We start from the raw sequence: 16,426 nt of genomic DNA on the forward strand, positions 1-16,426 counted from the left end.
GGGGGGGTGGGGGGAGGATGGGAAGGGATGGGAAGGGGAAACAAAGGAGGAGGCTACAATGCTTGATAAGAAATGTACTCATTATCTTGCCCCTGTAATTGTAACCCCTCTGTACAGTATTTTCACAATAAAAAAAGAAAAAATCCCTTAAAAAATCTAAATGGATGATACAAGTTGCATTCTTGAAAAAGAAAACAAAAGACCATGCTTAAAATGCTTTATAAAATTTTATTTGGTATTATTCAATCCTATAAATTCCATAGTCAGTAAGCATTTCTCAATCACACATATATCAGAGGAATATGACACAAATTGTTACTTCTTGATTTGCTGCTTAGATTTCTTTTAAAATGTACCACAAAGAAGAAATAAATGAACTTATGTGAGAAGCTATTTACTGATTACAAGAACAGAGCAGTAGAAAAATACTAAAATATTATTCAATTTCAGAAAATAGAAATTTCTTTTTATTCATTTGTTACTTTTTTTTTTTTGGTCATGGGCTTGAACTCAGGGCTTGGGCACTGTCCCTGAGCTTTTTCTTTCAAAGCTAGTGCTCTACCACTCTGAGCAACAGCACCACTTCTGATTTTCTTGTGGTTAACTGGAGATAAGAATCTCATGGACTTTCCTGTCCAGGCTGTCTTGGAATTGTGATCCATAGATCTCAGTGTTCTGAGTAGCTAAGATTACAGGTGTAAGCCACTGGTGTCTGGCTTATTCCATTACCTTTGAAATTAAGCCCAAATAATAAAACAGAGTAGCCATATTTGTTTTACATATTGTATGTACATTACCAATACTATAGTTTTCATTGCTGAATAACCACACATGTGACTCAGTGCTTTGCAATTTGGGTTTTGTTCAAACATTAATTGCTATAATCATGAAGGTTACTATTAAAAGCAGACACAGCAGAACTGTGCACAACAAAGAAACGGCATTAACCGGATCTCCCCCATAACATCTAATTTCACTATGAAAACACATTCAATATTTAAAGAAGGGTTTCATGGGCTCCACTGGCGAGCAGTGGGGACACCTGTGACATGCAAGTGGGGTGATTATCCAGCATCCAAAATAAGCTATGTTAGCCAAGAGGGCCTCAGAAAATTCTAGGGTTCCCCCTTTTTCTCTGCCATGATTCCTAACTGTTTGATTTTCTTCGTTTGACCATTATGGTGCAAATTATATTTTCTTAGAAACAGTATAAAATCTCAGGTAATTTTTAATTTAAAATAAAGCACCAATTTCCTGGGAAACATTTTCTTGTATGTTAACGTATACTTTGTTCCAAAATACTGAATTTCTCATACAATTAGAAATCATAGATGGAGCACAGCGTAGGGCAATTTGGAAATTGTCACACTAATTGCCATGAAAAAAAAAAGCTGATTTTTCAGAACAGACAACTGACAGCGAACATCCAATTAGCTGCCACCCAGTAACTAGCAGCAGAGATGTTCAGAAAAGAATCATTCTATGCTATGACCATTAATTGGTTACTGGCAGTAGATTAAAAAAATACTTTAGAAATTTATTAGCAATTATAGACATTTTAATCTGGAGAGAATTACACAGAATGGCCACGCTTTTTTTAAAAGATGAAGATATGTCGATGCACCTCGTAGGCGCTGTCTTGCGAAGTCGCTCTAACATACCGGCTTCACAGCTAAGGGCAAGCCTCTCTTTGGCTCATAAGGGGTTGTCCTGGAAACCATTTTGATGCAGTCGATCACAGGGCAGACACTGAGACAGAGATTACAGCCTGTGCAGGTGTCAGTAACGGTGGGCAGGTGTGTTTCCGGGTCAAACTGTATGGCCTGCAAAGAGAAACAAAGAATACAGATGGCTATGTCCACCACGGCTGCCACATACTCAGTTTACCATCAATAGTGATCTCCATTGCATTGGGGCTGCATTCTAAAATACATGTCCATCCAGCATCATGGTGCAACTGTAGCAACAGCTGGACCGACCGGGGAGAAAAGAAGAGAGAAGGAATGACCTGAAGTTAGAAACATATTTTGTAAAAAATAAAAAAAAATCCTTTGAGGTACTTTCTTTTATTGTGTGAGGAACTATTTCCTACCAAACTAAGTGTCCAGCTACCTTTGTCTGAGCAGAACACGGCTCTGGTCAGTTCTAACTGAACAAGAAGTCTCCTGCCTGGGGCTCCTTTTCCTCTTCCTCTTCCTCCTCTTCCTCTTCCTCCCCCTGTCCTTCTTCCTCTTCCTCCTCCTCCAGCTCCTCACACCCTGGAAAGGCTTGACTGTCAGGTGGGGTAATGAACTAAACTGGTTTACATTTTAAATAATATGTGTAGAAGAAAAGAGTAGAAAAAGAAGGAAGAATAAAAAAACAGCTAGCATAATAGTAAGTTTGAACGTTGAGGAGTTCCAAGTTAATTTTAAGCATTGCTCAATCACAAAAGGGAGAAAGCATCAAGTAGAAATCCATCCCAGCCCTGACCCCCTCAGCCGGAGAACCTGGGCCAGGCCCCTCCCTCCTTCCTTCTTTCTTCCTTCCCTCCATCCCTCCTTTGGCTCCCTCCTTTCTTCTTTCTTTCTTCCAACCCAGAACAAATTTCAACAAGTTAAAACAAGTCATTTGTAATACCTAATGTAACATAAATGCTGCAAATAGAGTTCACACACACACACACACACACACACACACACACACACACACACACACACACAAACGATGAAAAGAAAGCTACTTTTAGTAATAGATACAATTATTTTACATATAGTTTTGGTAAAAACATTAGTTAAACTCATGGCTACTGAAACTTCAGATAATGTAGAATCAAAAAATTCCTAATTGAAGTGACAGGAAACCTTTTATTTTTTTCCCTTACTTTTATGGACTTAAAAGTGAAATGGTCTTTTCACAATAAATCCAGATAAGTTGCCTAAATGCATGAAAGGTTACTTTTAAAGGAAATAATTCTATAATAGCTGACCAGGCACTGTAACTATTATAAACCATAAGAAAATCTCCACATAAATTGTTACTCTGCTTTTAAAAAATTTCAAATTAGGTTTATATGAATAGAAACAATTTTCTTTTCTTCTGTATTTTTTTATACACAGTAATCCAATGAAGGAATTTGTAAGTGCTAAAAATTAGGCTTAAAAACCTTATACTTAAAAAAGTTGCAAATTTACAAACTTACCTTCAGTTGAGAATTTCAATTTTGATTACTTTTTAATCTTTTGAGACAAAAGAGCTAGAGAAGTACTTTCTAAATCTTTTCTAATCCATGCTTGTGAGTTTTTCACTTATTAAAGTGACCCTTATTACTAACGTTATACCAAGGCTAGAGTTACAAGGTAGGAGCTGTAAGTTCTGAGACTGGAGATATTAAAACTTGGATGCTAGGAAACTACAGGACTGCCTGATTTGTCTTTGACCAGTTAGCCAGAAGAAAGAGGCAATCAAAGCGAAAATGGTATGACTGATGTTTTGAAAATAATTGGTAAAGATGCTTTTCACCCAGAATCAATTAGGTAAAAAAAATTGAGGTAGAACTAATGTCAACTTAAGGAGAGATTTTTTTTAGAAATTAAATATATCTGTCAAAAATATGCAAACTTTCTTCATGAGCAACATGGGACCTACCCCTCAGTTGAATAAGGTGAATGAACTTCACTTTTTTTTAAAAGATGAGGCATTTTATTATGTATTTAGAATATCCCACTGATCATTTCTTAAAAGGATCTTACTTTTTAAATACTCCTTTATAGCTTAAACATTTTCATAGAAATAATATCCTATAGGTTTTTAGAGCAATTTTAATAGGCAAGTCTTGCTTTTTAGCAAGTCTTAAAATGTGCTTTCTTCAAACTCCTTATCTTGAAAAAAATCAAAAAACAAAAAACTTTCAGAGTGGGCAATGATGTGTGCTGGTGGTTCAGGCTTGAAATCCTAGCTACTTAAGAGGCAGAGATCTAGAACTGTGGTTCAAAATCATCTAGGGTAAGAAAGTCCATGAGAATCTCATCATCAATTTAACAGAAAAATAGAAGTGAAGCTATGACTCATGTGAGAGTTCTAGCCTTGAGCACACAAAAAGTTCAGGGACAGTGCCCAGGCCCTGAGTTCAATCTCTAAGACTGTTAAAGGCTTCACTATTATCCTTTATGCATTTGGAAAACTCTGTTAGTTGAAGGTCAAAAATAAGAGTTCATAATTACATAAGAAGAAAATGAAGAAAAGTGATATTATGAGAGAAGTTCCTAAGATGTATTTTTGAGAGCATAGCTCATGCAGAATGACTCAAATCCCTGTTTTTTTGTTTTGTTTTGTTTTCATTTCTTTACCCTATGGCAAACCCAATGAAGAAACTACCTAGAAATCACTTCCTGTGGCAAAAATACATCTCGCTGGTTTTTCCAGATACAAACGAATTCTGGGGCCAACCTTCCTAAGTAGTTGGTGAGAAAGTGCAAACAATCAATACTGAATGGAGGACAATTCTCTCTAGGCCCAAGCAATCAACTCCATTCAGGGGGAGGGCAATATTCCCTCAGTAGTAAAGTCTAATGCTTTCCTAATGTCTGCAATTTGGTGCCAATTTCTCTTTGCAGTTGGATTTCTCCCTCCAATTTTATGGGTGATGGAATGATGTTAAAATAATAAAGCAAATGAAAGGGTGGCATATTATAAATGGCCTCTGTCCTATAAAAAATTACTTGTGTTAAGAGTGAGAAGTCAGAAAGATACATCTGTGCAGAAGTCAAATAGAAGGCATAGATGGTTTTAGCTATGCTGAAAGCAATCCTTCTTCTGGTTATGCTGAGAGATACCCACAATCCTGTGTCTTCCTTACCATCTCCCATGGTCTCTCCTCCATTAGTAGCCAGTCTTTAGTTTGGACTTCTTTCTCGGCATCATCTGCTTGGGTTCTATCTTATCCATGTGCTTCAAACTATGGGATGGCAACTTGCTACCTTCCAAAAATCTACCAAGTTATGATTCCTCATTTACCTAACATCAGTCCATGCTCATTACCATGAACCCCTGGCAGATGCTCTGAATCCCAGAAAGCTGCATTTTAAAATGGCCCACATGCTTGAGCTTGGGCCACTTAGTTCAGATCCATTTTGCTTTCCTTGTTGGTGTACTATTTCTCTGTCTTTCTCTAACTGCTTTGAATTTGTACTTCGGAGCCATAGGAGATGATGTTTCTTGTCCCCCAAACCAGAAGGAATGTGCTTTAATTCCAGCAAGTTTCTTACCTGGTAACCTGAGTCATTACAGGTCATAAAGCATTTACCACAGTTGATACATGTGTCCTCGTCAATCATGGCTACAACCTGCTCCAGGGTGCTCAAATCACCAAATGCTCCCACATACTTCAAAGCCTTCCCAATGACATCCTGAAAGACACCACAGAAAGGATTCAGAGGGCTTGCTTTACCACATCAGTTCTGTGTTCATATGAGGACTTCTGATCGTAACTAGGATGGCTAGGATGAGGGGGAACAGGAATGTTAAACATTCATATTTACATTAGGAGTCTTGATTTTCATTGTGAGACATGCTTTGATAACACACCCACTTGTTATGTCTTAAGAATATATTTCATTATCTAAACATTCTGATTTAAGTGAATCCACTAGTTAATCAGATCTGATGCTCTTTTACTACCCTTCCTCTCTCCCTCCCTCCCACCCTCCCTTCCTCTTTCCTTTCTTTCTTTTTCTTTCTCTCTCTCTCCCCTTCCCTCCTTTCTTCCTTCCTTCTTTCTTTCTTTTTCTCTCTCCCTCCCTCCCTTCCTCCCTCCTTCTTTCTTTCTTTCTTTCTTTCTTTCTTCCTTCCTTCCTTCCTTTCTTCCTTCCTTCCTTCCTTCCTTCCTTCCTTCCTTCCTTCCTTCCTTCTTTCCTCCCTCACTCCCTCACTCCCCCTTTCTGTGTGTCTCTGTGTCTCCTTCTATTTTTTCTCTCTTTCTCTCTCTCTTTCTTTCTGGTGCCAGTACTAGGGCTTGAAATGGGGAGCTTGGGAACGCTCCCTCAGCTTTTTGTACAAAGCTGGCCCTAACATTTGAGTTACAGCTCTACTTCTGGCTTTTTGGAGGTTCGCAGGAGATAAGCATCTCATGGACTTTCCTGTCTAGGGTATCTTTGAAATCAGATCTTCAGGTGTTTAGATCTCAGCCTTCTGAATAGTTAGGATTACATGTGTGAGCTGCCTATATACTACTTGCTCTTTTACTTTAAGAACTAGAATTTTCTTCTGTCACCAATGAAGATTTTTCCTGCACTTACACATTGCTTTGCTCTTCATATTAATTGGAAGTGTGTTTAATATGTGGCAGAAAGAGGATGTTTCATCAACAGTAAGAAACACTTTGTTTCGTGAAACAAAACGGAAGAATGTAACAATGTTTGTCAAATTAGTATGCTGTCAAGATTCTCTTCTTTTGTTTTTCACTTTTAAAATGAGAATCTTTTGTTTCAGTTCAAGGTCCATGTTAAAGAAGGGTTGACTATTCTTAAAGCCATCTTTCCATATTCTCTTTGGTATTTTATTTTTGAGACTACTTTTTATGCCCTTGAATGTCCTTTTAAAAATGTTTTCTACGTTAGCACTAAATGACAATACGCTTTCAAACAGAGACAAAGTTTACATTATTTATGCAGTTCATTTGTGTAGTCAAAAACTTATGATGAATGGATCAAGAAAATGTGGTATATATATACATACATACATACACACATATACACACACACACATATACACACACAATGGAATTCTATGCTTCCATCAGAAAGAATGGCACTGCCTCATTTGTTAGGAAATGGAAAGACTTGGAAAAATTGTATTAAGTGAAGTAAGCCAGGCCCAAAGAAATATAGGTCCCATGGTTTCCCTCATTTGCAATAATTAGTATATATCTGGGATAATTTTATCAGATAAGCAGGAAAGCTCAAAAGCTATGTACATATGACTGTATAAGATGATGCTAAGCGAAATGAACCCCAAGATATGGACACAAGAGGTCTTTCTTTTTTGTTGTTGATTTTAATATACTATGTGATTTTTTTGTTTCCTTTGTATGTTTTTCTCCCTATGGTATGTACCCTGTTGTCATGGTACTAGATTTTGGTACTCTGCATCTGGTACATATATTTATCTAATTTGGGAAGGGGAATAACAAAATGCTGAAACAAGAACACAAGATGAACCATTGCAACAAGGATACACACAGGACAGTATATTGGAAATAACTTTACAACTTGTGGAGGGGGGAGGAGTGGTGGAGGTGAGGGAGGGAAGGGATAGTGGGAAAATTATAAGGGAGGGTGTAACAATGCTCGATGAGTAATGTACTCATTGCCTAACTCATATAACTGTATCCCCTCTGTACAGCATGTTTACAATAAAAAAAATGATGGAAATTTCTAGGCCTGGCTTTTCTACTTTCTTTTCAGTGTGCTGACATTATAATTTCAACAATCCTCTGTCTGTAGGTGGATACTTGACGGCCACATCTGTATCTCCATTCTGAATTGCTCTCACAAGTTCATGGTCAGCATCTCTCAGCTGCATGACAAAAAAACTTTGTCACTTGGAATTAGAACCACAATTTTGTCACTCATTGAACTGATCACGAACACCAAACTGGATCTTCCCTGGTAGATTTTTAATATTGTGAATAATATTACCTTAGGATTTTTCCCAATCATGGAGACATATAATTCAGAATTATGTTTTATTGCAATTTCTTCCTACTCCAATAACTCACTTGTTATCTTCCAAGTCCTTAATCTGCAGTATCTTTTGAATCCTCTTTCTATATGTACCACAATATTTAAACATTATTCTTTGTCTTCCAATCACATTTTTCAGTTCAATGGATGTGTCAAAGATACTTCACATGTCACTATTTCATGGTTTTCCCCAAACCTTCCTTTTCCTTTTCTAACCAAATGTCAACATGTGAATACTCATTTCTCTTTCTTTGTTATACCTCTTTCCCTTCCTTTTCTCATTTCCCTTTCCCCTCTCCCTCCCTCCCTCCCTCCCTTCCTTCCTTTCCTTTCCTTCCTTCCTCCTTCTTTCCTTTCCCTCTCCTCCTCCTCCTTCCTTCTCTCCCCCACTTTCTGCTGATGGTTTATGATTTTTTAAACCAATTTTCTGGCACTAATGATAACAGATAATATTTGAGTTTTTAACTATATTTCAGGACAGTGCTATCATTTTAAAACATTTTCATATTTAAGTTTCATATATGTTGTGAATGACTATGGTCCAAGATTAAAAAAAATTACATCATGGACTCAGACCAGTGCTTATGAACATCAAATATACAATCACAGGGCCACAAGCACTCTGCTATGGTACCTCCTTTGTTAATCCTCATTCAGTAAAACTTGGTTCAGGTTATATAGTATTATATATATTATTAACATATATTATTATATATTAATATTATATATAATATATTATTTAAATCTAGCTCCCTTTTTGTAGTTTTTCTGTGAGCTAATTTCATCATCTGTACCACTTGGTATATCTTGTTCTTGCAGATCAACGAAAATGTAGTGCGTACTCAACTGTTTGTTAAATAAGGGTATCTTCTACACATGTATCTATGGACTAAACATATATTGTAATAGTAAACACAGGTAGGATAGTATTTACTCTGCTGAATATGAGCCTTGTACATAAGACAGTCAAAGAATCTGGATTTTTTGATACCTTGTAATAATGTTTTAAGATATTAAATTCATAAGGTTAGTATCTAAGTAGAAAGGGCTACATGTAATAGAAATATTTTTTCAATAAATAGTAAGCAAACAAAATAGTTGTTTTATAATACTGAAACAATATGAAGACCAAAATCCCAGTTAGATATTCTTCAAAAGATGTTTAATCAGTTAATTCCCTAGACAGTCATCAAAGCTTAGAGAGCTCTTGAATCTCTCCCAATATATATGCTGAAGAGACTTAATGAAAAGCAAGTCTACACTCAGTGTACATTAAATAGGACTTTTATTCTCTGTAGCTGATTTGCTGTTGTCCTCTTTTTTAAAAAATAATCATTATTTAATATGAAAAAAAGAAAAAAACCAAGATCACTGCAGTCCTTAGAAGCTGTCCACAAAGAGTGTTGAAAGTTCATTGCACATTCTTTTTATATATATGCATATATACAAATATATACATATATATTTCCATAAGAAAATTACATTTGTTTTTCTAAATTTGGAAGACAGTAAAAATAAGGGTAATTATTCTAAATCATTTTGGGAAAGAATATCAAGGAAAATGAATCCTCATTCCTAGTGGCTGAAAATATGGATATTTATATAAAACCCCAATCTAGCAGGTACACTGTCAGCTCATGAATACCCTTGGGTACATGTTCCAGAATTTGGAGTTTGCGGAAAGATGCGTATAATCATTGTGCACATATGGCTCCTTGAATCCCTCCTGGGCACACATCTGCAGAGGTTAGGGACCTGACACTTATTATTCCATGCAGAGTCTGCGTGTACAAAGGTTGAGCAGCCTGCTGTAACCAACCCTGATTAGGAGAATTGTTTATGTGTAGGTGTGTGTGTGTGTGTGTGTGTGTGTGTGTGTGTGTGTGTGAGAGAGAGAGAGAGAGAGAGAGAGAAAGTGGTGCTGAGTCCTTTAAATTATAGATGATACATTTGATTTTAATGTAACTATTCATGAATTGGCATTATGGAGATCTACAGAATGGCAAGATCACCTCTTTATCAATTAATTATTGTTAAGGATAAACACAAGCATTTTGAAAAGGTAGATCAGTCAATATTTCTGTTTGATATAAAGTTTAGGGCCAAAGAGCGAGGAACGAGAGAGACTTGATCTCTGATGCTTCTTATTTTCTCCTTGTGATTATATACATTTTATTAGTTTTTGACCTATTTTTATAGTTGATTGAAGTATTTTCACATGGTGATTATTAGCTGGCATACTAGCTGTTCATTTCAGTGTGAGGTTTTCACATCTGATCAGCATATTTTCTAACATTTGCTACAGACATGCATCCTTCATAGGTCAGGATGAAGGGCACCAACGTGGAACCTAAATGGTGTACTATTTTAATTACCTGGATGTAGTTGTCTAATTACTTAACCATTTCCTTACAAATGCAACTACCAGTGTCATTTGTGCCAGTCCTTGGACTTGAACCTCAGTGCCTGGGCACTGTCCCTGAGCTTTATTTTTCTCAAAGCTAGTACTCTACCCCTTGAGTTTCCCTTCTGACTTTTTGGTGATTCACTGGAGATAAGAGTCTCACAGACTTTCCAGGCCTGCCTGGCTTTGAACCTTGATCCTTGGATCTTATCCTCCTGAGTAGCTAGGATTACAGGTATGAGTCACCAGGCCCCTTGGTAACATGTTCTTATATTTTAATATAAGAACATAATATCACTTCCTTGCTTAATAAGCCTATCAACATAGGAAATGGATACACTGAACTTATGCTGATTCTAAATAATTACTTCCTTTATTAATGCTTCAAAGTCAGAAGTTTAATGATCTCTCTCTAGAATTTCATTGGGATTATACTCTGTCTTTCTGCTCTAACTTTTTCCAAGACCTTTATAAAGCACTCCTACATTCAAGTTTTCCTTTCTAAAGGATCTGGAGCAATGTTTATTTTTCATCAAAGAAGTACAACAGTCTCATACAAAAAAAGGAAATTTCAAAAATATAGCATGCAACCTGCTACTGATATCTACTAGATCCTCTGAGTTAAGAGGCAGAAAGAGGGTCTGTACACTTAGAACAGTAGCTACTAGCCAGGTGCCTGTGGTTCACACCTGTAATCTTAGCCCCTCAGGAGGCTGAGATCTAAGGATCACGGTTTGAAGCCAACCTGGGCAGGAAAGTCCATGAGACTCATCTCCAACTAACCACCAGAAATCCAGAAGTGGAGCTATGGCTCAAGTGGTAGAGCACTAGCCTTAAACAGAGGACCTCAGGGCAGTACCCAGGCGCTGAGTTCAAGCCCCATGACCAACAACAACAATGATAAAGAAAGAAAAGGAAAGAAAGAAAGAAAGAAAGAAAGAAAAAAAGAAAGAAAGGAAGGAAGGAAGGAAGGAAGGAAGGAAGGAAGGAAGGAAGGAAGGAAGGAAGAGAGGGAAAACTAAAAAGAAAAGTAGTTGCTGCATTTGAATTCAGTAGAAGTGTGCTGACTGAGGGCCCTGTTGGGTATGTGATAAACTGTGATTCAGGAAACAAAGACATAGAGTGGCCCTAAAGGAGAGAGAAGCAATCACACACAAGACACCAAGAAACACAAGGCAGAGGGGTGAGGGAGGAGTGGGGGAAGCATGCTAGTGAGAGACAGATGGGTGAGGCTGTGGAGAAGGCTGGCTCACTGTGGATCTCTATGGCCCCGAACCTAGTGTCCTCTCTGTAAGGGATGACCACACTTTAACAAAGCAAGTTCTTACAGGATATTCAGTGGCATGAAGTGTATTTTTGGGATATCATCACCTAATTTATGTTGTTCACTCTCACATGTTTGCCTGACCCTTTTTGTTCTGTTCTAAGTAGTGGGTGTACATTTGCTTTTATTTTTTGCCTTTTTGTTTGTTTGTTTTTGTCGGTTGTGAGGCTTGAACTCTGGGCTTGGATGCTGTCCCTGCACTCTTCAGCTGAAGGCAAGCATTCTACTGCTTGAGCCACAGGGGAAACTGGAGACAAGAGTCTCACGGACTCTCCTGCCTAGCCTGGCTTTGAACTGTGATCCTCAGATCTCAGCCTCTTGAGTAGCTAGGATTACAGGTGTGAGTCACTGGCACCCGGCTAAATTTGCTTTTTAAAAGAAAAAAAGAGACACCTCTTAATAGACCGGAATGTATTTCTATTGTCCTAATGTTTTCTCCAAACTCATGTCTCTTGAAACTCTAGCGCTTCTAACCTGTTAGTCTAATAGTCTCCATTCTTATAGCTCGCATGCTCCTTTCCTTCACAGGACCTGGCAGGCACCTTTCCCAGAATGACAAAGACTAGGCACATTTGGTACAGACAGTAAATAACCTACCTCCTTCCCTTGTACCTTGAGATGAGTCTCCATTGGGTCAGTTACAAACATAAAAGGTTAATAGGACCCCCTTAAAGTGACCTTCAGTCTGGCCAGCTACAGGCCCCTTATCTGCTACTTGGGCAACTGCCATAAATTCTAGCCCACCATGATGAAGCCCCTGGCCCTCATGTCCCTTTCCTTAGCCTAACCATCTCTAATTCCACCTGGCAGTCTCTATCCTTCAGGTTCCGTTAGCCACTTTTCCCTCTACCACACACAACTTTTAGAAGGAGCCTGAAATAAGATAATGCAGCAAGTCCTCTTTCTTTTGCAAGATGACATTTTCAGCCAGTCAATTTGATGATTTTTTTTCAGAGTGGGAATTTCCCATGAATGCTGCAGATGCTTACAGGGTTCCTCTATGTATCCTAAAACATCCAATTATTAACATATATCCTGTAAGACAATGCATAACACATTCTCTATCTCTTATACCACATACCATATTCTATAGACTACAACTAGACCCTTTTAGTCTATAAACTATAACGATTAACATGTATCCTATAACATCGAATACATATTCTCTATGTCCTACAGCATACAACGTATGGTACAAAATATAACTACTCCTATTTATTCTATAACATATTCACGTGTATTGCCATATTCGCAACAAATCCCCACAAGACTGAAGAGATGCTTGGCTTTAAACCAAATTCTGTTCAGTTTATTCTTAAAGTTCAGTGTGTGATAAATTTTTCAACTGCTACTTGTTGGTAGATAGACAACTGAGAATATTAATGTTGCCTGCAGCCTATTTTTCTGGTTTCTTCTGAAAATTGCCGGCCAAGTCTTCCACTATTTTTCTTTCTGTGCTACCCTCTTTACGCTCCCGAGTATCTAATATGGTCTTACAGTTTTATCTGAGTACTTTTCTCTTTCCTTTCACAATTCAATTGAAATAATAAACCACTCCATCAGACTGACTGGTCTCCTGCTGACACCGTCTTACCAGTCTTATGAGATGCAGTCCATCTCTTACTCGAAGCAGCAGGAAGAAGAGATGAAAACATCACTAGAGCCTCTAAACCATTCATTTTCCAGCCCAGAAATTCATAGACGTTAGAGATACATTCCTGCCTTCATAAAGAGGATGAGAATTCATTCTCATATCTATCAACAGAAGTGAGAAGCATTTGGAGGGCTTTATAAGTCTTGGCAGACTCTCAAGTCTTCGTTATATGCTGCCTGGGAATAAAACACGTTTCTCGATTAACCGGGCCAAATGTGCGCACTGTCACCTCCGTTGTCCCTCAGCCAGGAGACAAAAGCCCCTCCAATAGGAGGCATCATGGGCTTGCTTGCTTTCTAGGACAGATGCACCTGTGGATTCTCTACAGGGGCCCAGGCTCGTCTGGGCTCATCAAATTTTATACCCATTGGTGGACGCCAGCTTACTCACTCTGCTTTTATTTCTTTTCTCTCAGCCTTCCAGCACTGACCCCGGTTGCTTGCTTCTTGCTCAGGGACCTTTGCTTTGTGTTGACCTTACAGGATCTACACTTCTGCCATGCAGTAAGACACTTGCTCGGGGTCTTCATTATGACATGGAAATGAACATATGCAGATGGGGGATGGAGAGACCATCCTCAGGGTGGGCCTAGCTTTCCCCAGGGTAGGACGGAGGGCCGCTGGGGACAGTTTTCAGCTTCCATGTAGTGAGGAGAAGAGGCTGGCCTGGTGGTGAGCAAGGACTTCCGGTTCTGACTAGGTGGTCACCGGGTAGCATTAGCCATCACCACTCACATTGCTCTCATTGGGACACTTTGTGTTTTGATCACCCTGTCCCCATGCACTTTTAGACTGTGTTAAGGTTGTCCAAGAATCCGGGTGTGTTCGTGTATGCTACTCAGGGATAGGAGGATGCAGGTTCAAGCCTGGCCCTGGTAAAGTTAGCCTGAAAAACAAATTAAAAGCAAAAACGACTGGGGACATGGCTCAAGGGGTAGAGGATGTGTCTCACCAGCACAAGCCTCTGAATTCAGGTTGCTGTCCTCATTGCTGCATCTCAGTTGTCTTTTCTATGAGTTTCTATTTCACAAAAGAATGGCTTTATTACGCTGAGATGGCACTATCACCTTGACTCAGGGATTGCAGATGGGTGTAAGATGCCAGGACTGTGTATTATTACAAGTACGTTTGAATATTATGCTCACAAACAGACTGGATTGCTTGAAATGTAGCCTTCCTTCTTTCATTTTTAATTTTTCCTATGAGAGGACAGTGCTTGATGGCTCAGGTTCTAGAGCTAGGCTTTGCAATCAGATCTTGGCCTTATTAATACCTTTCTAGCTGTGTGACCCCAGCAAGTTATTTGACCTCTCTGTTTTCAATTACCTACTCAGTAAAATAGGAATAATATAAGTATCTCACAGGGTTCTTGTGAAAAGCTTAAATGAGCTAATTTACAAGCATGTAGCAGTGCTTGAAACCTCATAAGAACTCAATAAATATTAGCTTTTATTATTAATTCTCTGCTTAATTAACACTAATTTATTAAACTCCATTTTAAATATCACCATCTCTGTGAAGCTTTCCACAATTACCCGAGGCAGAACTAATCCTGTTCACTCCTCTGTTTTCCCAGAGCATTTTGTACATATTTGATTGAACTGTAAATAATTTTTAACATGTGTCTTTCTCCCTTGCTAGACTATTAGCTCCATAAGGATAGATTCCCTTCTTTTTAAAATTCATGTTGTATTCCTAGTTTCTCGCATAATTCCTGGGTTGTCCACCAGTGCATAATAAATACATGTTAATGACTTATCTCTACCGAGATCCCGGAAGTCCCTGAGCCTTGGGCCATGCCCTGGTGTGCTCTCAGAACGCTTTGCATACACTGCTGGACACACAGCAAATGCTCTATCAATACTTGCTGATTGACAAGTAGTTAAACTGCCTACCTGCATGGTAACACACCATTAAATCATAACCAAGGTATTTTGAAAGAGGAGAATAAACAATGTGAGGTATGATTTGTTTAGAAATAGTGTTACCACTAAGAATAGTATTATACGCAGGTTGTAGCATTCGCACCAGGAAGTTGGGGGGTAGATTAAAAACAGAAATGCACAGCTGAGGCTCTCTGTTACATTTGTAGGACACTGAGACCACTTAACAAACAGGGAGAAGTCTAGGGTGAGTGGAAGAGTGAGTAGCAGAGTGGAAGAATTTAAACTATGGAGCAGAGGAATCTGTATCAAGGCTAGACAAGAGGAGGGAGAAAACCAGCTAACATGAACGGATGACTGGCAGAGAGATAACATTAAAAATGAAAACAGATAATGTGGATCCACCAGGAAAAGTAAAGAAGGAAAGACGGTATATGTCAAGGACCAAAGAAACACTGTTGGGAAATGCAAAAAGTAAGAGTAGAGTAGTGAAAGGCAGCTGGCTGTGTGAAAGCACAACAGAAACAATGCAAGGTCAAAAAGAACAAGGTCTGAGGCCCACGGAGAAAGGCAACGCCTCCTACATTTCTCTCAAATTCAGGAGTTAAAAGAAAAAAAGAAAATAGGCAAAAGTAACACATATACACAATTTGGGTAATTTTTTTTTGTCAGTCATGGGACTTGAACTCAGGGCCTGCATGCTGTCCCTGAGCTCTTTTGCTCAAGGCTAACACCCTATGGCTCTCAGCTACCGTGCCATTGTTGGTTTTCTGGTAGTTCATTGGAGATCAGAGTCTCACAGAGTTTCCTGCCTGGGCTGGCTTAGAACAGGGATACTTAGATCTCAGCCTCCTGAGCAGCTAAAACTATAGGCCTGAGCACAATTCAGTTTTAATGGTAAATTTTGTTTTATCCAGAAAATGGATCCCAATAAATTTATAGGTTGTCCTGAAGTTAAATCAGGGACAGTTGTTTTCTAAAATGGAAGGCTACAGATAGTTTGATGTTACATATAACCATTTAGTTGTCTTGAATGACATATAGGAGGCTTTTTTAAAAACTGACAATGAGAAGAAAAAGAATTTAATTTAGTATTTCCCCACACATTTAACCACAGAAAATTCCATGAAACACAAACCTAATACTGCCCTGAATATAAAATATACAAAAGTGTAAATTTTACAAATAGAAGTTGTTCAATAATTCACTTGTAGTTTTTAAAATTTTAGACGAAATTTCAGAAACTTTTAGTATGTGTAAAAATAAAAGCTGGATGCCAGGGTCTTATGCCTGTAATTTTAACTACTCAGGAGGCTGAGATCTGAGAATCCTGGTTTCAAGCCAGTGTGGGTAGACAAATCTGAGAGACTCTTATCTCCAATTAACCAGCAAAAAGCTGGAGGTGAAGCTGTGACTCAAAGGATAGAGCATGAGCCTTGAG

At 38.4% G+C, this 16,426-nt stretch overlaps 1 protein-coding gene across 2 annotated transcripts in view; it reads right to left on the reverse strand.

Annotated features, from left to right (window-relative positions):
- Positions 1 to 1,600: 1,600 nt before the first annotated feature.
- Positions 1,601 to 16,426, reverse strand: part of Dpyd (dihydropyrimidine dehydrogenase) — a 693,666-nt gene continuing 678,840 nt past the window's right edge. For both annotated transcript variants that reach the window (XM_013036036.1, XM_013036037.1), the window contains exons 22-23: positions 5,247 to 5,387; positions 1,601 to 1,823 (exon numbers count right to left, since the gene is read on the reverse strand). In XM_013036036.1, coding sequence (XP_012891490.1) covers positions 1,653 to 1,823; positions 5,247 to 5,387 — 312 coding nt within the window. In that variant the 3' untranslated portion in view covers positions 1,601 to 1,652. The remainder of the gene's footprint in view (positions 1,824 to 5,246; positions 5,388 to 16,426) is intronic.

Source organism: Dipodomys ordii, unplaced genomic scaffold (assembly GCF_000151885.1).
Source record: "Dipodomys ordii isolate 6190 unplaced genomic scaffold, Dord_2.0 Scaffold242, whole genome shotgun sequence".
NCBI classification, from domain to species: Eukaryota; Metazoa; Chordata; class Mammalia; order Rodentia; family Heteromyidae; genus Dipodomys; species Dipodomys ordii.